Below are 20919 nucleotides of genomic sequence, written 5' to 3' on the forward strand. Positions count from 1 at the left end.
CAGGCTCAGGTTCTTCCCCTCAGCCGCCAGGCTGATAAATGACTCTGGCTTCCCCCTCCCCCAAGTCTACCCAGGACTGAATATGCACTGGACTCACTGTAAAAACTCTGCACTGCACTTAATATACAGTATGTATCACTATCCAATGCACTGTTGCCTGTCCTGTGTTGTCCTGTTTTTTTGCATTTGTTTTTGTATACACGTGAAAAAAAGTACCGGTATAAACGCACTTGTAAGAGCCAAATATGGTCCTGTCATATGTGTGGTAATTCACTGTGTGGGCATGGGGTGGCGCTGTCACAATACCTGAGGCAGGTCTTTATAAGGTAGTACAATTGTTGTTATCGTCAGGTGTTGACCCCGGAAGGGCAAATAGGTTTGACCGCAATGGCGCTGAGTTTGTTGTTGTTATCGTTTTTATACCAGTGATTAAGCCAAATGGAATGTGGCACATTCGTAACGTAATAAAGGTTTTTTGTGCAGCAAACCAATGACTACGGATCGTGTATAACCAACAGAACACATCAAACTAGAACGCACGGCGCGTCAACCAGAGTCCGCGGGTTAGCATCTCAGTAGCACAGTATTAGACTGTGCTCCTTTAACAGCACTTACTGTAAGTGCTGTTATCTGAATCTGAATCTGAATCTGAACTAACATGCTCTTCGTCATTCCTACTGTGTGTTTCTGTGTGGGTTCGGTTTGTTTCTTGTGTTTCTGAGGAGGAAGGTGAGTGTCCTTCATCATGCCAATGAAAGGGTCATGCCTCGTGACATTACATGCCTCGTGCTGCTGGTCTAATCTACACGTGGCAACCCGTATCTCTGCATGTCTCGCTGACATTTCAACATGGATGGCTGACCACCATCTCAAGCTCAATCTTAACAAGACCGAGGTCAAGGAGTGAGACAAACAGTTTAAAATGAATGACTTAAAAAAAAATAAAAAAAAATCCTTTAGCGACGTTGATGGAACACCCCCCAGGAACTCACCCCAGTAAGGGCTCCACGGCCACCCCGGTAGGCTGAGCCAGCCCTCCAATCAGAAGGCGCCGTGTGGACCCGTCCAGCGGAGCGACGTTGATGGACTGAGTGTCGGAGTCGGTCCAGTAGAGGAGGTCGTGGATCCAGTCCACCGCCAGTCCTGAGACGGACCCACGGCCTTCTAACACCAGAGAAGGCTGCTGGGAACTCACGTCCATGGAGACCCTGGTGTGGGAGACGCAGGGGTGGGTCAGACGTACGCAGGGGTGGGACGTATGGGAGCTGAGAGATATGTCTACAGTGTGGCAGTAATAGGGGGCCAGATATAGAACGTTTTTAGAACATTGGAAGCAGTTTATATGACTTATATGTTTATGGGCCGGTTTCACAGACAAGGCTTAAGCCTAATCCTAGACTAAAAAACATCTTCAATGGAGATTTTACATTGAAAGTGTGATTTAGTCCAGGACTAGGCTTAAGCCTTGTCTGTGAAACCGGCCCTATATGACTTATATGTCTCATGTAAGTTGAAAAGGCTAGCTAAGTTGAAAAGGCTAGCTAAGTTGAAAAGGCTAGCTAAGTTGAAAAGGGTAGCTAAGTTGAAAAGGCTAGCTAAGTTGAAAAGGGTAGCTAAGTTGAAAAGGAAGTTAAGTTGAAAAGGAAGTTAAGTTGAAAAGGGCTCATCCCTATGTTCCCACAGCACAGAATTCTTAAGAATGTTGTTACAACAGTGTTGCAGCACACAAGGGTTGTTAAGCTGAGGAAACACCACCACACAGGGCTGTGGGGAAGAAAGCTATCTAAGAAGTGACCCTCTCAGGTGTGTTACCTATAGATGGAGCCCCGCCCCAGCCCAGCCCAGACCCGTACAGAGTGACCTCTCAGGCGTGTTACCTATAGATGGAGCCCCACCCCAGCCCAGCCCAGACCCGTACAGAGTGACCTCTCAGGTGTGTTACCTATAGATGGAGCCCCGCCCCAGCCCAGACCCGTACAGAGTGCCCCTCTCAGGTGTGTTACCTATAGATGGAGCCCCGCCCCAGCCCAGACCCGTACAGAGTGCCCCTCTGAGGTGTAGTCAAATGTATTGATTGTAAGTCGCTTTGGAATAAGGCGTCTGCTAAATGCCAAAAATGTAAATGTACCTATAGATGGAGCCCAGTGACCCTCTCAGGTGTGTTACCTATAGATGGAGCCCCGCCCCGGCCCAGCCCAGTACAGAGTGACCTCTCAGGTGTGTTACCTATAGATGGAGCCCCTCTCAGGTGTGTTACCTATAGATGGAGCCCAGTGACTCTCTCAGGTGTGTTACCTATAGATGGAGCCCCGCCCCTCTCAGGTGTGTTACCTATAGATGGAGCCCCTCTCAGGTGAGTTACCTATAGATGGAGCCCCTCTCAGGTGTGTTACCTATAGATGGAGCCCAGTGACTCAGGTGTGTTACCTATAGATGGAGCCCCGCCCTCTGAGGTGAGTTACCTATAGATGGAGCCCCGCCCTCTGAGGTGTGTTACCTATAGATGGAGCCCCGCCCCTCTGAGGTGTGTTACCTGTAGATGGCGCCCCGGCCCGGCCCGGCCCAGTACAGCGTGTGGTTCCTGGTGTGGGCGGCCAGCGGCCCCGGGCCCAGCAGCTGCGGTGCCACCTCCCTGTACCGGCCGGCAGACGTGGAGACCTGCCGCACCCCCTCCCCGCTGCTGAACACCAGCTGAGGCACGGCCCCTGGGAGCAAACACACACACACACACACGGGAGCAAACACACACACACACACACACACACAGGAGCAAACACACACACACACACACACACAGGAGCAAACACACACACACACACACACGCACACACACAGGCTGTTAGAAACACACTCACCCCTGACTGACGTCTCAATACGGTTCAGCGTGTTGACATTAAGACGCTTGCACCACCACAAACTGGGCACACAGCACACACACGCAGGCGTACACACACACACGCAGGCGTGCACACACACACGCAGGCGTACACACACACGCAGGTGTGCACACACACACACGCAGGCAGGCAGGCACACACAGACACGCAGCTATGAGTCACACACGAAATACTATCTGACGCTACGATATCTCAACCTTGAGGAAGTACATTCCTCTCCACTGATGAAAGAAAGGTCTCAGCAATTAAGAGATAACCGACTACTACGCAGACAGACGGCCCTTCCCTAACGAGTTAGACTTAAACGCACCTGGTTTTGGGTTAACAATGCTACAATGCTTTTTGGCCGATCTCCACCACAGCTAGGTCGTACTTCTTTATGCCTTTGATGTTCTTAGAAAGGTTGCTACGCTACATGTTTCACGCTTCGATCAGGCGTGATGACAAGGCCTATTATCCTGCCAGGGGTGTGTCAGCATTCAGCAAAGTCCACGTCGTCTATTCATCTGTGCCAAGCGGAGAGCAAACACACACAGGTGTGTTACCTGTTACCGTCGGTTGACATTGCTCTTCAAACTATTGTGTCTTTCCTCAAGTGGAGACAGTTTACAATACTACTATTTGGCATCGACTTCTATCAAGTTCTTTTAATGCATGCTAGGCTATTTGATATCTGTGTGGGGAAATCCCAATGGTTCGAGAGCTGCTGATAATCGGCTGGTAATCAGTTGACTTGAGATTTGGAAGCAACTCCAAAGAATAGAATTTAGAATGTCACCTCACCTTTGGCCTGACACTCCCCTGTCCGGGGGTTCAGCAGGTAGCCCTCGTGGCAGAGGCAGGACAGGACCCCGTTGTCATGGACACACAGCTGACTGCACATGTCCGTGTCTAGGCACTTGTCAATGTCTGGGGGGAAAGAGCAGATATTTATATGTATGATTTTTTCAGAGGTTCTAAGACCGGCAAAGAACCGTGCCAGTTCGCGTTCGCGTTCGGAAACCTCCGAACGTTGGCGCTGTCTGGCGAACAAGCCCGCGTTCATACCAGTGTATCGTTCGCCAGACAGCGCCAATGTTCGGAGGTTTCCGAATGCGAACGTGAACCGGCACGGTTCTTTGCCGGTGTGAAAGCCCTATGATTGAACCTGCCCGGGGTGACAGACAGCGTTTCCACTTAGGGGACTAATCCACTGTTACCACTGCGGTCAGGCAGGCTTAATCAACCAAGAAAACAAATACTATTTCTATTAAACAAATACTATTTCTATTAAACAAATACTATTTCTATTCCTCCAGCTGCACCACATGATTTGTTGACTCCCAAGTATAACAGAGTAGTGAACAGCAGAGTCATGGTGGGGCAGGTGCTCCGGTCCGACCGGCCCCTCCTGAGACATCTTCTGCCCCTCAGCACTACGTCTCCTAAAGACACCCGCTTTCCCCTCTACTGTGTCCCTAAGAACTTCTATTGCCCTCCGTGTACTGTTTCTCTGTTTCTCCAGTGTTAAAAAAATAAATATATAATAATAATAATAGTGATAGAAGAAGGTTTTTCCTTCTATCAATGGCCCCCCGGGCCTGAGCTGGATTACTCTTCCTGCTACGACTGGTGGACTGATGATTCACATGCTTAGTATTCAAATGTATGATTGTAAGTCGCTTTGGAATAAGGCGTCTTCTGCTAAACGCCAAACATGTAAATGTAAATGTAAACTCACGTTCACACCGGGAGTCCCCCAGCAGCCTCATCCCCGCGGGGCAGTCACAGAGGAAGCCCAACGGCAGGTCCACACACAGGTGGGAGCAGCCGCCGTTGTTCTCCAGACACTCGTTCTGATCTGCCATGGGAGAGTGAATACAGACGGTGAAAGTTGGGGTTAGCATAGGGTTAGCGTAGGGTTAGCGTAGGGTTAGCGTAGGGTTAGCTAGGGTGAGCGTAGGGCGTAGGGCGTAGGGTGAGCGTAGGGTTAGCTAGGTAAGCTAGGGTTAGCTAGGGTTAGCTAGGGTTAGCGTAGGGTTAGCGTAGGGTTAGCTAGGGTTAGCGTGTGACCAGGGCCGGTCCTAGGCATAGGCGAACTAGGCGGTCGCCTAGGGCACCAAATGCCTCGAGGGCGCCAAATGCCAATTTCTTTTTTTCTTTTACATTTGAATAATTGTATGTCTCTATGAATTTCATGTCTCTATGAAAATATGTCTCAGCCTACTCTATTAGCCGTCTGTATTATGCTTCGCGATTAGTCCCTCCGCCTCTTGCGAACCTCCCCCCCCCCCCTCCCGCCCACCTGCCCGCAACTATAACGTGCGTGCCCTCTCTCGAAGGTGGCTTACTGTTGAATGTGTGGGTGGTGATGAGGCAGTACTGGTGGTGGCGCTAGGGATGGGACGATTATCGTGTTTATCGTTAATCGCGATAAAAACACCCGCGATAACTTTATCGTGGAGAATTTTAATTAGTTGAATAATCGTCATAATCGTTTTTTTTTAGTTTTTTTTAATTATTATTTTTAAATGACTGGACTTTTTAAATAGGCACTACATTTTATAAACACTGCTTTTTCTGTCTGTTTTTATTGTATGTATTAATGTATGTGACCTATGTGTGTTTTTTTGGGGGGGGGTTAATATTTTTATTGAGTTTCACAGAGACATGTACACAACAGGACATAACAACAACAACTAGTATCCGTGGGGGAGGTTATTGTCCCATTAATAGTAGAAAACTAGTTTTGCACTTTGTTATGCAGTACATTGTCCATAAACAGAAAATGTTTAAAAACGAAACAAAAACAAAAAAACAGTGGGGGAGGAGGCAATGTCACATATCAGAAATAAACAGAAAAGAAAATGACACAACAAATGCCATAATATATGGGGGGGATCACCCCCATCGGAGACAGCATCCATGTCTTACAGTCCTAAACACAGCGGCAGCACAACACCAGCACAGTAAATAATATTGTGACCCATACATTGTAGATCTGTTACACATTAGTCTTGTGTACTTTCTTGAGTGTAATCCACCAAACCTTTCATTACAATGGCAGCCAGTCTGGTACCAATATAATCTAAGAACGGAGACCAAATCTTATAGAATGTCTTTATCTTACACTTAGACCTATATGTCAGATATTCCATAGGAATCATATAAAAAATTACCTTGTACCATCCAGCTATTGTAGGCGGTTTGCAGTCTATCCATTTCAGCAATATATTTTTCCTTGCACAAAAAGTGAAGATACACAGAAGTCTTTTGGAATGCATACTTTTAAGTTGTTTGTCTGGCAACCCAAACAATAGACACATGGGGTCCTTATCCAATGTAACATCTAGAATTAGATGAATTTTATCCACTATACCTTTCCAGTAATCATCTATATATCTACAAGTCCAAACACAATGAACAAAGCTCCCAACCTCGGTAATACACTTTGTACACATTTCCGATTTGTTATGATCCATTTTATGTCTAAGTTGGGGAGTAATCTGCAAACGTTGTAGTAGTCTAAATTGCGTTTCCTTCGTCCTATTACAGATTGAGATGTCGTTTGCCGATTGCCATATTAGTGACCAAGTTGCTTCATCAGTATTAATGTTCAGGTCATTATTCCAGTCTTTGGGCGTAAATGCAGGTTTGCCTTTATCATATTTTGAAAGTGCTCTATACCCAAGCCCCAGAATGCCTCTCGTCTTTCCAGCAGAGACTATCTCCTCCAGCGGAGAGGGTTGGTGACAGAGGCCAGTGTCTTTTTGGCTATTTAAAAAACTTCGTATCTGAAGGTATCTGAAAAACTCATTTCGTGGTAGGTCATATTTCTTACATAATTGGTCAAATGAAAGTAGTATTTCCGTATCATATAAATGTCCGATAGTAACCATCCCTTTGCTGTCCCACCGCTTGAAACCCCTATCCGTGGCACCAGGGGAGAAGTCTATGTTGCCCCAAACTGGCGAGAGGGAGGATGTCATAATCGTATGTTATAAATAAATAGTAATATAATTGAGATTTCTCACATGAGCCGCGCGCGAATATCCTCACAGAAATGTGTCTTGCGTGATTGTTCAGCCTGCATGGGTAACGTGACTGTCAAGTCAGCCTTGTCAGTCAGTCACTAACGTATGCTAGCCTTCTCACCATGGCTGCATCGGCCCCGTGTCCATTGCCTCACCTTTCCAGGGTTGCCCGCAGGCTTCTATGCATACCTGCAACTAGTGTTCCTTCAGAGAGAGTGTTTAGTGCCAGTGGGCACATTTTAGTGCCAGTGGGCACATACTCACACCTCTCCGAGCACACCTCTCCGAAAAAGTGAACATGTTGACATTTTTGCACTTTAACCTATCTTGAAGCTTTCAAGTCTCTAAGCCACAAGGCTAGCACTCAGTTTGATGACAGAAAAGTGTCAGTGTTCAAGTTTTGTTTGACAGTATTTTTTTCCTTTATTTATGCAGTGATACCTTATAATTTATCATTACCTTATTTAAGATTTTATTAAAGATTTTGATTTTTGTCAAGATGTTTTAAAAATGATGTTAATGTTATTAACATGATTCAATAAAAATACAACAAAATCTAAGTTAAAGTGATTACAGTGTGTTTTATTGGCATTCTAAAAAACTTTTTTTTTTTAATTTTTTTTTTTAATTCTCGCGATAATATCGTGGATCGCGATTATTTTGCCCTCGATAATCGTGACATGACATTTTCTAATCGTCCCACCCCTAGGTGGCGCCAAAAAGAATTGGGGGGAGGGGGGGCATCAAATCATACTCTCGCCTAGGGCACCTAAATGCCTAGGACCGGCCCTGCGTGTGACAGCTCAGAAACATTGGACCGACACATCAGTAAGGGGCTACGTTAAGATAGTGTTATAGTTTTATATCGTTGTATACTGAGAAATGGAAGTCTCTCTACAGTTTGGTGAATCTAGCAGCACTCAAGGAAGGCCCATTTTCTTCCTGTAAGGGATGGGCCAAGATCTGTGGCGCAATAAATAATTCTGACTATGGACAGAGCCCATAACTTGTGTAATCACAGATTTGTATAATATGATTGGTTCCCAAGAGTAGTGACCTCATGACCAAGGACAGTTCTATAAATATGAGTCCCACCCATCGTTGGGGGCTTTTGGCTTTTGGGCTTTCGCTTCTTGGTCTGCTCGTTTCTCTCTGCGCTCATGTAACTTTGCTTAATAAAAGGCCTCTTTGGAGACAATTGATTTAAGCTCTTCGTGCTTTATACGTTTTACTCAATCCAGTGTTTCCTCCAGGAATTTTGACAATGGTGGCGGATAGCCCTGGCCGCGAATTTTTTCGCGTGCACGCGCATGAAACGCGCACGCGCGCTCAAAACAACGATCTAATCACAGCCAAAACTAGAGGATGGCCCAAAAAAATAATATGAATATACAGAATATGAACTTGTGACTGACAGTCACATACACACACACAAAGATCATCAGCTATAATATAATACGAAGTAGGCCTACATGAGCACAAAAGCGGGGTTAGGAAAATAATTCCAACGTGTCCGGATACATGGGAGGACAGCGAATCCAAAAGTTTTTGAATGGAGTCGATCCTCCACTCCCATCACCGTGGACACAGCAAGGAGCGAATTCCCGGGTAGAAATATCCCCTCGACCCGCTGTCAGCGGGAGTTCCGTCCAGCAGCGGTAGAACTCCCGAACGCCCGGTTGATCGAGTTTCGTATTAAAAGTATATGTTCTCGGGGTGTCAGCGCGGTGGGTAAGGGCTCAAAATGACCGTATACCGATGGTGAATTTAGAGAAATTAAAACTGTGTTTGTAGCACCTCCATAGCCGGTGTTATTCACGGTCCAGCCCTTGTGTCACGTCGTCAACTGAATGTCATTAATCTGATTTTGGATCAGCGGTTAGAGAGAGATGGGCGTGGATTTAGGTGCACTTTTAGTCAACATCCATTATAGCGCTGATCTAGGATCAGATATATTTTAATCAGCTAAAATGTTCAGATTATTATTTTTATTTTTTTTAGAAGTTTTTTTTTTTTTTTTTGTGGACTGAATCAATTCGTGGCGGAGGAAATTCATTCGTGGCGGCCCGCCACCAATAAATGCATGTAGAGGAAACACTGCAATCTATTAAGAATCAATTATATCCAGACAATAATATCCACGGTCAACAATCTATATACGGTCAACAATCTATATACGGTCAACATAAAAGAAGATCCCTACATTATACATGTATGTCAGTGCCTACCATTAGTAACATTACAGAGTGCATTTTCTTTCAAAGAAATCTTGTAAGACACACCTTTGCAATACTTGGCATGCTTGTAACACTAATGTACCGACAAACAAACAAACAGCACTCGCTCTTTCTCAAATGTCGTCATCCATCAACAAAAGCAACAACTACGACTGTAAACAATCTTATGAAATAAGAAAGCAGGCAGGTAGGACCACTTTCTGTAACAGAACAAAAACCAAATGGAAAACAAACAGCGCTACTTGGCGCTCTATCGCCCTCTGCTGGCCGACCACAAGAACTACTGCGCCAGACAGGATACACAGGGTGCGTTCATAAATTTGCTCTGAGTGAGCCGGAGCGCACACTGCTGGGTTCAACGTCATAAAGGGACCCAAAGTAATTTGATTGGACAGGAGGCATTCCATGAGTCAGGGTTCCCACACCTGAAACATCACATTCAAGCACCTTTCAAGGACCTTCAAGACTCAATTCCCTCAAATTCAAGGACCCAACACGGCACAGTTTGAGACAGATCTAGATGAGAATGTATATAATAGGAACTATCCGTTCACAGACAACAATTACAAAGAGAGGCTTGAATGTGTGACTAGATGGTCTCTTCTCTATCACAATTCTTTTTTTATTATACATATATTTATTTATTTTTGAGAGAGAGAGAGAGAGAGAGAGAGAGAGAGAGAGAGAGAGAGAGAGAGAGAGAGAGAGAGAGGGGGGGAATTCAAGCACTTTCTATTTTCAAAAACTTTTAAAGACCTTGATTTTTTCTTTATCAAATTCACAAACTTTCAAGGATTTCAACGACCCGTGGGAACCCTGATGAGTGCTGATCAGATTTCCAGAGTGAACTTACGAACGCCGCAGCCTTAGTAGCACAACAACAACAACAGAGTAGCCTAGCAACAACACTAGCATCTTAGTAGAACAACAACAACAACAACAACAGAGTAGCCTAGCAACAACACTAGCATCTTAGTAGCACAACAACAACAGAGTAGCCTAGCAACAACACTAGCATCTTAGTAGTACAACAACAGAGTAGCCTAGCAACAACAGAGTAGCCTAGCAACAACACACACGTCGTCTCACCACAGTCGTCCTCGTCGCTGGCGTCGGCGCAGTCGGGGGAGCGGTCGCACCTCCAGGCGTGAGGCACGCACTGGCCGTCGCCACACCGGAACTCAGAGGAGGCGGAACACAGGGTGGGGGGAGGAGGAGGGGTGGGAGGGGTCAGCGGCCGAGGAGGGGCGGAGTCCCCACAGGAGGCCTCGTCACTGCCTCCGTCACCGCAGTCGTCCACGCCGTCGCAGCGGAAGCGCAGGGACACGCAGCGCCGCATGCGGAGGCAGGCGAACTCATCCTTCCTGCACTGGAGCGGTTCTGGTTCTGAGACGGTCCGTCTGAGGTCGTCTTGGTCTACGATGGGAGAGATGAGGGGGGGAGAGAGGGAGAGATGGAGAGATGGGAGAGATGAGAGAGGGAGAGATGGAGAGAGGGAGAGAGGGAGAAAGGGAGAGAGGGAGAGATGGAAGAGATGGGAGAGGGAGAGATGGAGAGAGGGAGAGAGGGAGAGATGGAAGAGATGGGAGAGATGGGAGAGATGGAGAGATGGAGAGATGGGAGAGATGGAGAGAGGGAGAGATGGGAGAGGGAGAGGGAGAGAGGGGAGAGGTGACACGGCCGGTGAAAACACAGGCTTAGTGTGTGACAGTTGAGAAACATTGGAACAATACATCAGCATTGTGGATGTGACCGCTGACAGATTCAGAGACGTCTAAATAAACTCTGAAACATCTTTGAGCTGCCACAGACTGGCATGGTCCAGGTCCTGCAGACTTGGCTTCGGTCCAAAGGCTATAAAGCTGCAGACTGTACTCTGGCATTGTGATGACGGACATAACAAATGTTTTGGTGAGAGGTACCTGTCTCATTATTCATTGTTTATGCATGACACAAAAGCATGAATACAAAGGCAACCGTTCACACCATGGACTTCTTTAGAATCTTATTTATTTATCTTGGAGAAACTATTCATTGTGAGACTGAATAGCTTCATTGAGAAACACAACTTGTTAACTGACAACCAATATGGATTTAGAACAAATAGATCAACAACTATGGCACTAATGGATTTGACAGAAGAAATAACTAACTGTATTGACAACAAGGAATATGCATTAGGAATATTTATAGATTTGAAAAAAGCCTTTGATACTATTGACCATAACATCTTACTGTATAAATTGGAAAGATATGGGATGAGAGGTGTGGCACTGAGCTGGTTAAAAAGCTACATTTCCAATAGACAACAGTTTGATAAGATAGGCAATCATACTTCATCTAGGGATGTCCCGTTTCACTACCGATACCGATACCTGGGCTTCAGGTATCTGCGATACCGATATCAATCCGATATTTGTATTTATTGTTTTACTCCTGAATAATAACAAATACTTCCCCAGTATATAGTCCACAACAACAGTTGGCTATTAAAGACTGCCAGCCTTTATTCAAGCAACAAAAACAGTACTCTGCAGTACTCAGTGACCAACTGGTTAAAACAATTTAGACAGCAGCATTCAGCATTGTAGAAAAAAAGAGTTACTGTCTGATTTCTAGTTTTAGTGCCTTCAGGTTTTTATTCTATTTATCTTCTCTTACAAATGGCAAATCAATTATAGGACCCTTTTTAAAAGTGTAGCCTAGTGACGCCCGCTGGTGAGACCAGAAATCGAAGGGGTGTCAACAATATCTGGTTTTCTTTTTTTTCCAACTCAAGTTTTAAGTACCCAGTCCATATAATAAAAAACAGTTATAATCTGTGGATTGGATTAACTATTCTCGTTTTTCGGAGGCTACCAGTAAGTGATAATGACTTGTAAACATACTCTCGTTTTAGGACGTGTTCAAAAGCAAGGACTGTGTGTTCATCTAGTTATGTGTAGTTATGTGTTTTTAGCATGTCCATGTTTTTAGCATGTCCATGTCCATGTCCATGTTTGTAGCGATGTACCACTGTTAGCCGCTAGCAGCGTTTGTTGTTGTGGTTTGGTCAGTCACTTTTCTCCTGTCGCATTCCCATTCGGTGCACCAACATTCAAATACTCGTGTCACCTTGAATTTGTTTCCGATTTCAATGTCTGACGCATAATTTGAAAGCTTACCATCTGTAGTTTCAGACTATGTAAATAACGAAAAATTACTAAAGCAAATGGTTTATGATTTCACCAGCTAGCATCATGACATTGTCAGACTTATTACAAACAGGTAGCAACTAGCCAACTCTACTGTTGTCATCACGTGAGTGACACGCCAGATCGGCCACGCAGATCGAAGCCTATTTTTTTTCTGGTGCGATCTGCGATCCAGCATTCAGGACCGATATCGCAGCGATATCCGATATCGATATCGGATCGGGACATCCCTAACTTCATCATACTTGACATTACCTGTGGAGTCCCACAGGGGTCAGTGTTGGGCCCGTTATTATTTATTTTGTACATAAATGACATCTGTAAGGTATCAACTATGTTTAAATGTATTATTTTGGGGACGACACAAACATCTTCTGTTCTGGAGATAATTTAAACAAACTCTTGGAGATTATTTCAACTGAATTGTCCAAATTAAAACTATGGTTTGACATTAATAAACTCTCACTGAATGTGGACAAAACCAAACGGATGGTCTTTGGAAACCGCAAAATAGATACACAAGTGCAAGTAACAATAGACAACGTCAATATTGAACAAGTATATGAGATCAAATTTCTAGGAGTAATATTAGACAGTAAATTCTGTTGGAAATCTCATATAAGATACTTTAGATTCAAAGTACGGTATCAAGGAGTAATGCAGTATTGTGCAGGGCAAACAGTCCCACTCATATTTTCCTTTTTATTGTGATAGAGACAGTAGAGATTGACAGGAAGGATAGGTGAGAGAGAGAGAAGGGATGACATGCAGGATATGCCCGCGGCCGGAATCTAACCAGGACGCTTAACCCGCTACGCCTCCAAGCGCCCCACACCCTGGATCTCACGGTAGTGATCGTTCGCAACAACTCCAGCTAGCTCTGAAGGATGTTCATATCGCTAAGATGAATGAATGAATGAATGGTCTTTATTGTCATTAATACAGTACAGGTACCAACGAAATTTAGGAGGGGGGGCTCCCCTGGTGCTTGGAAAAAAGACTAAAAACAAGAGAGCCACGGGTAAAACAAAAAAGAGAAAAGAGCTGGTTGACATAGATATGGCTATGTACACTAACTACTATACTATACTACTATACTATACAATAAAACACTGTGCTGTACACTATGCTATGCTATAAATATCCTAACTTTTCCCTATATCTGAACCTTATGTACACATGGGTTGTCATATTGCACATAATATTTGTTGCACATTCATTAAAGTGTAAGATCAGATCGTTTTGATAATCTAGATCCACACTTTCTGAAACTTGCTGCAAATGCTATTGCTGCACTACTAACTGATATTGTTTACCTAACCATATAACTTAATACTACTCTAGAGGTATGGAAACCTGCTTTTGGAGAGAAATTTAAAGTCTCCACAGATTGATCCAGACCCTCCAGACCCTGCAGACTGAGCTCTGGTCCAGAGGATTAAACAATGCAGCCTGTAATTACTGTACTAGGCTCCATACCTCAAGGCATTACGATGACATCACAGGTTTTCCATAAGCTGTACTTTTCCCCTTATAGTTTATAGTTGAATAGTATAATTGTTTTTTAAACATGGCCTGGGGTGGTCCAGTGGTCCAGTATATTGACAAGGCAGCTACATTGACAAGGCAGCAGACATTGACAAGGCAGCTACATTGACAAGGCAGCAGACATTGACAAGGCAGCTACATTGACAAGGCAGCTACATTGACAAAATGGTAAATGGACTGACTTATATAGCGCCTTATTCCAAAGCGCTTTACAACGGCCTCTCATTCACCCATTCACACACACATTCACACACCAATGGCGGCAAGCTACCATGCAAGGCGCCGGCCCGCTCATTGGGAGCAATTTTGGGGTTCAGTGTCTTGCCCAAGGACACTTCGACATGTGGCTAGCCGGGATTCGAACCGCTGATCTGCCAACCATGTGATCATTAGACGGCGACTCTACCTCCTGCGCCACAAGGCAGCTACATTGACAAGGCAGCTACATTGACAAGGCAGCATACATTGACAAGGCAGCATACATTGACAAGGCAGCATACATTGACATGGCAGCATACATTGACAAGGCAGCTACATTGACAAGGCAGCTACATTAACAAGGCAGCAGACATTGACAAGGCAGCTACATTGACAAGGCAGCTACATTGACAAGGCAGCTACATTAACAAGGCAGCTACATTGACAAGGCAGCAGACATTGACAAGGGAGCATACATTGACAAGGCAGCTACATTGACAAGGCAGCAGACATTGACAAGGCAGCTACATTGACAAGGCAGCATACATTGACAAGGCAATATAGTTAGGTTATGTAGGTGCTTGAAGGAACATCGTGCTGCTGGCTTGAGTAACGTGTCGGTTTCTTTCACTACGGACTTAAAATGTCCACAAGCCAACTTTGCGGTCAAGAGGGTTGGCACTTTGGCGGGCAGTGGAGTTAATAACGCGCACGCAACAGCATTAGAACTTCTGATACAAGATATGCCGAGCCTCATAGGCAGCAAGATTGAGGTGCGGCATCGCTCGTTAAAACATTTATTACTTTACAACTTAAGTGGCTTCAAACACGGTGATCCATGCCAGAGGAAGTGTTTACTCTGTAGCAACCTTAGTCCTGATCACACATATTATTCTGATTACAGTTTATACTGACTGGGAACAATATGATGATTGGAAATGACAGGTAAGAAGAGGGTGTCTGTAAAAGCACATGTTAGAAACGGACCAGCCTGTAAAGGGTTAACTCTGTTCCAGGGAGGAGAGCTGTACTGCGAGAGGAGGAGCATCTCAACGTCAGGCAGCTGAAATGAAACTAAACTGTGTAGAGACGTAAAGTGGAGAGCAGACTCTCTCAAACTCCTGAGAAATCGTCCTCAAACAGGTATCTATCACACATACAGTAGAAAGGACAGAGACATCTATCACACTCTCACAGAATCACAGACAGGTGAGTTGAGAGACTTACAATGACAAGTCAAGATAAACTATTGTGTTCACTCTCTCAGAGTTTTTTATTTACAGTTCAGTATGTAAAACGTTTTGATTTGGTTGAAGGACTATTTTCTATGTGATACAAAATATTATAATGATATCATTCTTGATCCCTGTATAATCTCTAAGACAGTCCCTATCGAGATCTGATTGATTCCAGGAAATGCTTTATGGTGTCTGTCTCCTCTGGTCTCTCTAGATATGGCTTCCTCCAGCAGTCTCCTGTCTGAGGAGCAGTTCCTGTGTTCTGTCTGTCTGGATGTGTTCACTGACCCTGTCACTATTCCATGTGGACACAACTTCTGCATGGCCTGTATCAGAAAGTACTGGGACAGCAATGACCTGTGTCAGTGTCCAATGTGTAAAAAAGCATTTGATAAGAGACCAGATCTCTTTGTCAATACTTTCATCTCTGAGATGGCCGCTCAGTTTAGGAAGTCAGTTGAAGTGAAGGCAACCAGCAGCCCAGCCCCAGACACACCTGTCAAACCTAGAGAAGTGTCCTGTGACTTCTGCCCTGGGACGAAGGTCAAGGCTCTGAAGTCCTGCCTGGTGTGTCAGACCTCTTACTGTGAGACTCACCTGGAGCCTCATCAGAGAGTCGCAGCCTTAAAGAGACACAAGCTGATCGACCCTGTGGAGAACCTGGAAGACAGGATGTGTAAGAAGCACGACAGACTCCTGGAGCTGTTCTGTAGGAGTGATGAAATGTGTGTGTGTTGGCTGTGCATGAAAACAGACCACAAGACCCATGACACCGTCCCCATAGAGGAGGAGTATGGAGAGAGGAAGGCTCAGCTGGGGAAGACAGAGGCAGATGTTCAGCAGATGATCCAGGAGCGACTGCAGAAGGTTTCAGAGATCAAACACTCTGTAGATCTTAGTCAGAAAGTTGCAGAGAGAAAGAAAGCAGACAGCGTACAGGTCTTCACTGCTCTGGTGGACTCCATGAAGAGAAGCCAGGCTGAGCTCCTTGACGTGATCGAGGAGAAGCAGAAAGCAGCAGAGAGGCGGGCTGAAGGGCTGATTAAAGAGCTGGAGCAGGAGATCACTGAGCTACAGAGGAGAAGCACTGAGCTGGAGCAGCTCTCACACACTGAGGACCACCTCCACCTCCTCCAGAGCTGCCCCTCCCTGTCCACCCCTCCACACACCAAGGACTGGTCTGAGGTCAGCGTCCGCAGTGATCTGAATGTCGAGTCTGTGAGGAGAGTTCTGTCTGAGCTGGAGGAGACGCTGAATACAGAGATGGAGAAGCTGCCTGAAGTCAAGCTGAAGAGAAGTCAGCAGTATGCAGTGGACGTGACTCTGGACCCTGATACAGCACATCCTAATCTCATTCTGTCTGAGGATGGGAAACAAGTTAGATTAGGAGCCACAAGAAAGAATCTCCCTGATAACGTAGAGAGGTTTTCCTTGTGTGTCTCTGTCTTGGGAAAGAAGGGTTTCTCCTCGGGGAGGTTTTACTATGAAGTGGAGGTGAAGGAGAAGACTGACTGGACTGTAGGAGTGGCCAGGGAGTCCATCAACAGGAAGGGGCTGATCTCACTGAGCCCTGAGGATGGATGCTGGACTGTAGGGTTGATGGATGGAAATGAGTATGAGGCACTCGATGACCCTCCTGTCCGCCTGTCCCTGAGAGAGAAGCCCCAGAAGGTGGGGGTGTTTGTGGATTATGAGGAGGGCCAGGTCTCCTTTTATGATGTGGAGGCCAGGTCTCTGATCTACTCTTTCACTGGCTGCACCTTCACTGAGAAACTCTATCCATTCTTCAGCCCTGAGCTGAATGCTGGTGGTAAAAACTCTGCCCCTCTGATCATCTCTCCTGTCAATCACACAGACTGATTTTCAACCTTTAATTCTGACCACGCAGTAAAATATGCACCTTTAGAATTATCTTTATCTGTAGTCAGTCATTAGGGAAGGTATTGATATAATTGGGTGTTCACATTATTATAAACCAGATGCTCTCATACTGTGTTTTCATTATTAGCTACTGTAGTTATCATTGTAATGTTTACCTATTTTGGGGACTTTGAGTGTAATGAATACTGGGTGTGTATAGAGGGACATTGAGGATGTTCAGACAATTAAATTCACTTGGATCGCTCAGATCCATTGATCACATTAATAATCAGTCTAGTCCAGGTCCCAATGCTGTAGAATGGTGGTGGTGAGGTAGCAGACTGGCTGTCTGGCTTATTAAAACACAAACACAAGTTGTCCTTCAGTCTCTGTATGTGTGTGACGTAATTACATTTAACAGAATGTACGTTTGATAATAATGTTATTGATTTAATGGCTTGCAAAGGGAATCCGATGCTTAAAAACTGTTTGATAAGGTTGACTGTGATTGTAATATGACAGATAGATTTTCTGTATGTGATATTGTAAGTTAGTCTAATGGTCTGTTTCTGTGGTGGTTTTATCATCACTGCATATCAAACATCAACACCTGATGAATAAAGTCCCTGTTACCTGACACCTGTGAACGATGATTCATTCATTTATCACAGAGGTGAATAAAGTCGCCCACATTGTCAACATCCTAGACTGCCAAGGGAGACTTTATTCACCAAGAATGCATCAATTATGATGCTTCATCGTGTATCCAATCAAAGTGGTGTTGCTAGGCAGAAACCACATAAAACACTTGGCACTCTAGGTGGTGAGAGTTCCGGAATTCAGTCAGTTGTTAAGTTAAGCCTCATTAAACACTGAGATCTGTGGCAGAGGAAGACTTTACTCTGTAGCATCTCTGACCGGATACACTCTCCTGATTACAGTTCACCCCTGAGAGAGAGAGAGAGAGAGAGAGAGAGAGAGAGAGAGAGAGAGAGAGAGAGGGAGAGAGACAGAGAGGGGGAGAGAGAGAGAGAGAGAGAGAGAGAGAGAGAGAGAGAGAGAGAGGGGGGGGGGGGAGAGTGTAGGAGCCATGAATATGATTTAAGGAGTATTTAGTATACTAGGCTAATTGGTTTATTGTGACTTTATTTTCGATTGTTTTTTATTCAATAAATGCTTTAAACGTTCCTTTTATCTCAAGAGATTTGTTTTTAGCGCGTCATACAATTTTAACCCAGACCCTGCTCACGTCTCTCAGCGACTTTGGATTTTTGGCTCGATCTAGTCGCTACAGAGAGTATGAGTGTTTAAGGAGGAATTCATTTTTTGTGGATATTAATACATTGATTTATTTATTTTACTCTTTGTTTTGACTTTGTCCGTCGGACAACTGCAGGAGGAAGTCCACTTGTCCCAACATAAAATGTACTTGTCCCGGACAAGCGGACAAGCCTTAATGTCGAGCCCTGGGATAGATAGGCTTAGGGTGTGACAGTTCACTAACATCGGACCAACACATCAGTAAGGGGTAACGTAATGTTAGCATCAGTACAATATATATGTTTCGGTACATGTGGGAAAACTAGGGTTAGGGTTAGGTGCTAGGGTGCTACGGTTAGGGTTAGGGTTAGGATTAGGGTTAGACATGCCAGCATGTACTAAGTCGACGTAGCACCTAACCCTAACCCTATTTTTCCCACATGTACCGTTTTCCCACATGTATCGTAACATCTATATCATAATGCAGGAATGCCCTATGGCCTGGTAACCATAGTAACCATAGAGCAGGGAGACCCCTGGCAGGGAGACTCACGGCAGCCCAGTTCATCCGCTCCGTCCTCACAGTCTCTGTGTCCGTCACACAGCAGCAGCAGAGGGACGCAGCTCCCGTTCCTGCAGCTGGCCTGAGACACCCCGCAGGCTGGGGGGGGGAAGCCTGGAGGACAGACAGACAGACAGAATCATTCAGACAGACAGAATCAGGCAGACAGAACCACTCAGACAGACAGACAGACAGACAGAATCACTCATAGGGCTTTCACACAGGCAAATAACCGTGCCGGTTCGCGTTCGCGAACCAAGTCTGGAACCGGCCGGCGCGTTCAGACCGAAGCTCAATTGGTTCGGAACCTGAAAAGTTGGTTCGCAGCGGGCACCAAAAAATAGTGGTTCTCAAGCGCGAACCAAAACGTAGAACAGTCACGTCGTCAGTGGGTGTGTCCTATTCTAGGCTGCAGAGACCAGCAAGGAGGAAGTAGACAAAATGTAATCTAATCTAAATCTAATCATTAGTGATCAAAAACAATATCAAAAGTGTCATTATTCTCTCTATCTTCCTCGCATGCTCAGCAAACACACACACGCACACGCGCGCGGACATGCGCGAACGCGAATTTCGTAAGCCATTTCTATTCCAGTAATGGAGCAGCTGATTAGTAAAAGAACGCATATAGAAAGTGTATTTTGTTTTGTTTCACAGAAAATTGTGTTTATTTCAGATACTGTAGTAGTGGAAGATATTATCAGGGGTGCACATAACTGGTGCGCCAGTGCGCATGCGTCGCCAAAATGCATCCTGCGCGGCAGATCAGCCGCATGAACGCGCTCTTGCGCACCTGGGAGAGGAATTTACTTCCTCAAAATCCAACTGCTGACTGCTGACTGCTGCATCACTGCAAGCCTAACTATTTGCCATCCCCGACGAGTAATCCATCACAACAGTCGACCGACGACGACCACGGCGAAAACATTCGGAAAGTATCGTAAATCGTACTTTCATTCCGCGTATCGCGTATCGCACGGTTATCACGCCGCGGCGCCGCCACGTGAAAATTCAGTCCCGAACGACTCGTGGCTAAAAGGAAAAACAACACCAAGGGACTTCACGTTTCTTTTCTCTGAAGCTTTCAAACGTTCAGACGTTTGTTTTACAGCTTCATTATCGCACATAGACCCCTGACCCAGGATATGGTTGGGAATTCTATTAGAAAAAAGAAAAAAAAGACTTTGTTGCACAATCAAAATAATGAGATATTTAAAGTGATAGCCTGCCCTACAACATCCTCTACCATGGTTGAAATTGAGGACAGTATTAACAGCAGTCAAGAGAGCAGTGATGAAGATGATTAAGCTTGTAGCATAAATAAATGCTTAGGCTGTAACTTTTTGTTGAAAAGTTGATTTCAGTGTTTACAGAACAGAGCAGTGCTTAAAGAGATGTCAGTTGATTTCATTGTGTTTAAAGGAGTCTGACAGACTTTCATGCTTAAAGAGCAGTCATTTGATTTTGCATTTGTTTATTTTGTTTTGCACACAATCATTTGTTCGTTCATCTTTATTTATGAATAAATGTCGTTTTGCTACTATAAGTTATCCATGTATCCCTTTTTTATCCATCCTGTGGGACGGGTCGTGACTCGCGAGCTCGGGGAGCACCAAGCAGCATCCCTAGGTGCTCCTCTGAGCACTGGCCCCAAAAAGTTATGTGCACCCCTGGATATTATCCTCTTTTCCAGTGAAGTAGCCGCCATCTAGTTGTGAATTGTTTTGTTTATCCCGCCCCTTCATCACCCAGCGTTGATGACGCGGATGGTTCAGGTTACACTGGTATGAACGCGGGCTCGTTCGCCAGACAGCACCAAGGTTCAGAGGTTTCCGAACGCGAACGCGAACCGGCACGGTTCTTTGCCGGTGTGAAAGCCCTATCAGACAGACAGACAGAATCACTCAGACAG

General features: G+C 45.1%; 2 protein-coding genes across 2 annotated transcripts in view; one reads left to right on the forward strand and one right to left on the reverse strand.

Moving 5' to 3' along the window:
• LOC308156898 (low-density lipoprotein receptor-related protein 8-like) overlaps positions 1-20919 on the reverse strand; it is a gene marked incomplete at its 3' end in the record, with an annotated part of 48394 nt that overhangs the window by 14739 nt on the left and 12736 nt on the right. Inside the window, exons 2-7 of the mRNA XM_080530348.1 lie at positions 18999-19121; positions 10237-10563; positions 4618-4737; positions 3681-3806; positions 2534-2705; positions 993-1208 (exon numbers count right to left, since the gene is read on the reverse strand). Of these exons, the coding sequence (XP_080386474.1) occupies positions 993-1208; positions 2534-2705; positions 3681-3806; positions 4618-4737; positions 10237-10563; positions 18999-19121 (1084 nt within the window). The remainder of the gene's footprint in view (positions 1-992; positions 1209-2533; positions 2706-3680; positions 3807-4617; positions 4738-10236; positions 10564-18998; positions 19122-20919) is intronic.
• On the forward strand, positions 15542-17185 carry LOC308167746 (E3 ubiquitin-protein ligase TRIM39-like; the record flags this gene model as incomplete). Its single annotated transcript, XM_080542224.1, has 1 exon — positions 15542-17185. One exon carries the CDS (start codon positions 15542-15544, stop codon positions 17183-17185), a length of 1644 nt encoding a protein of 547 aa, XP_080398350.1.

Source organism: Nansenia antarctica, assembly GCF_963989245.1.
Source record: "Nansenia antarctica genome assembly, chromosome: 1".
Classification (NCBI taxonomy): Eukaryota; Metazoa; Chordata; class Actinopteri; order Argentiniformes; family Microstomatidae; genus Nansenia; species Nansenia antarctica.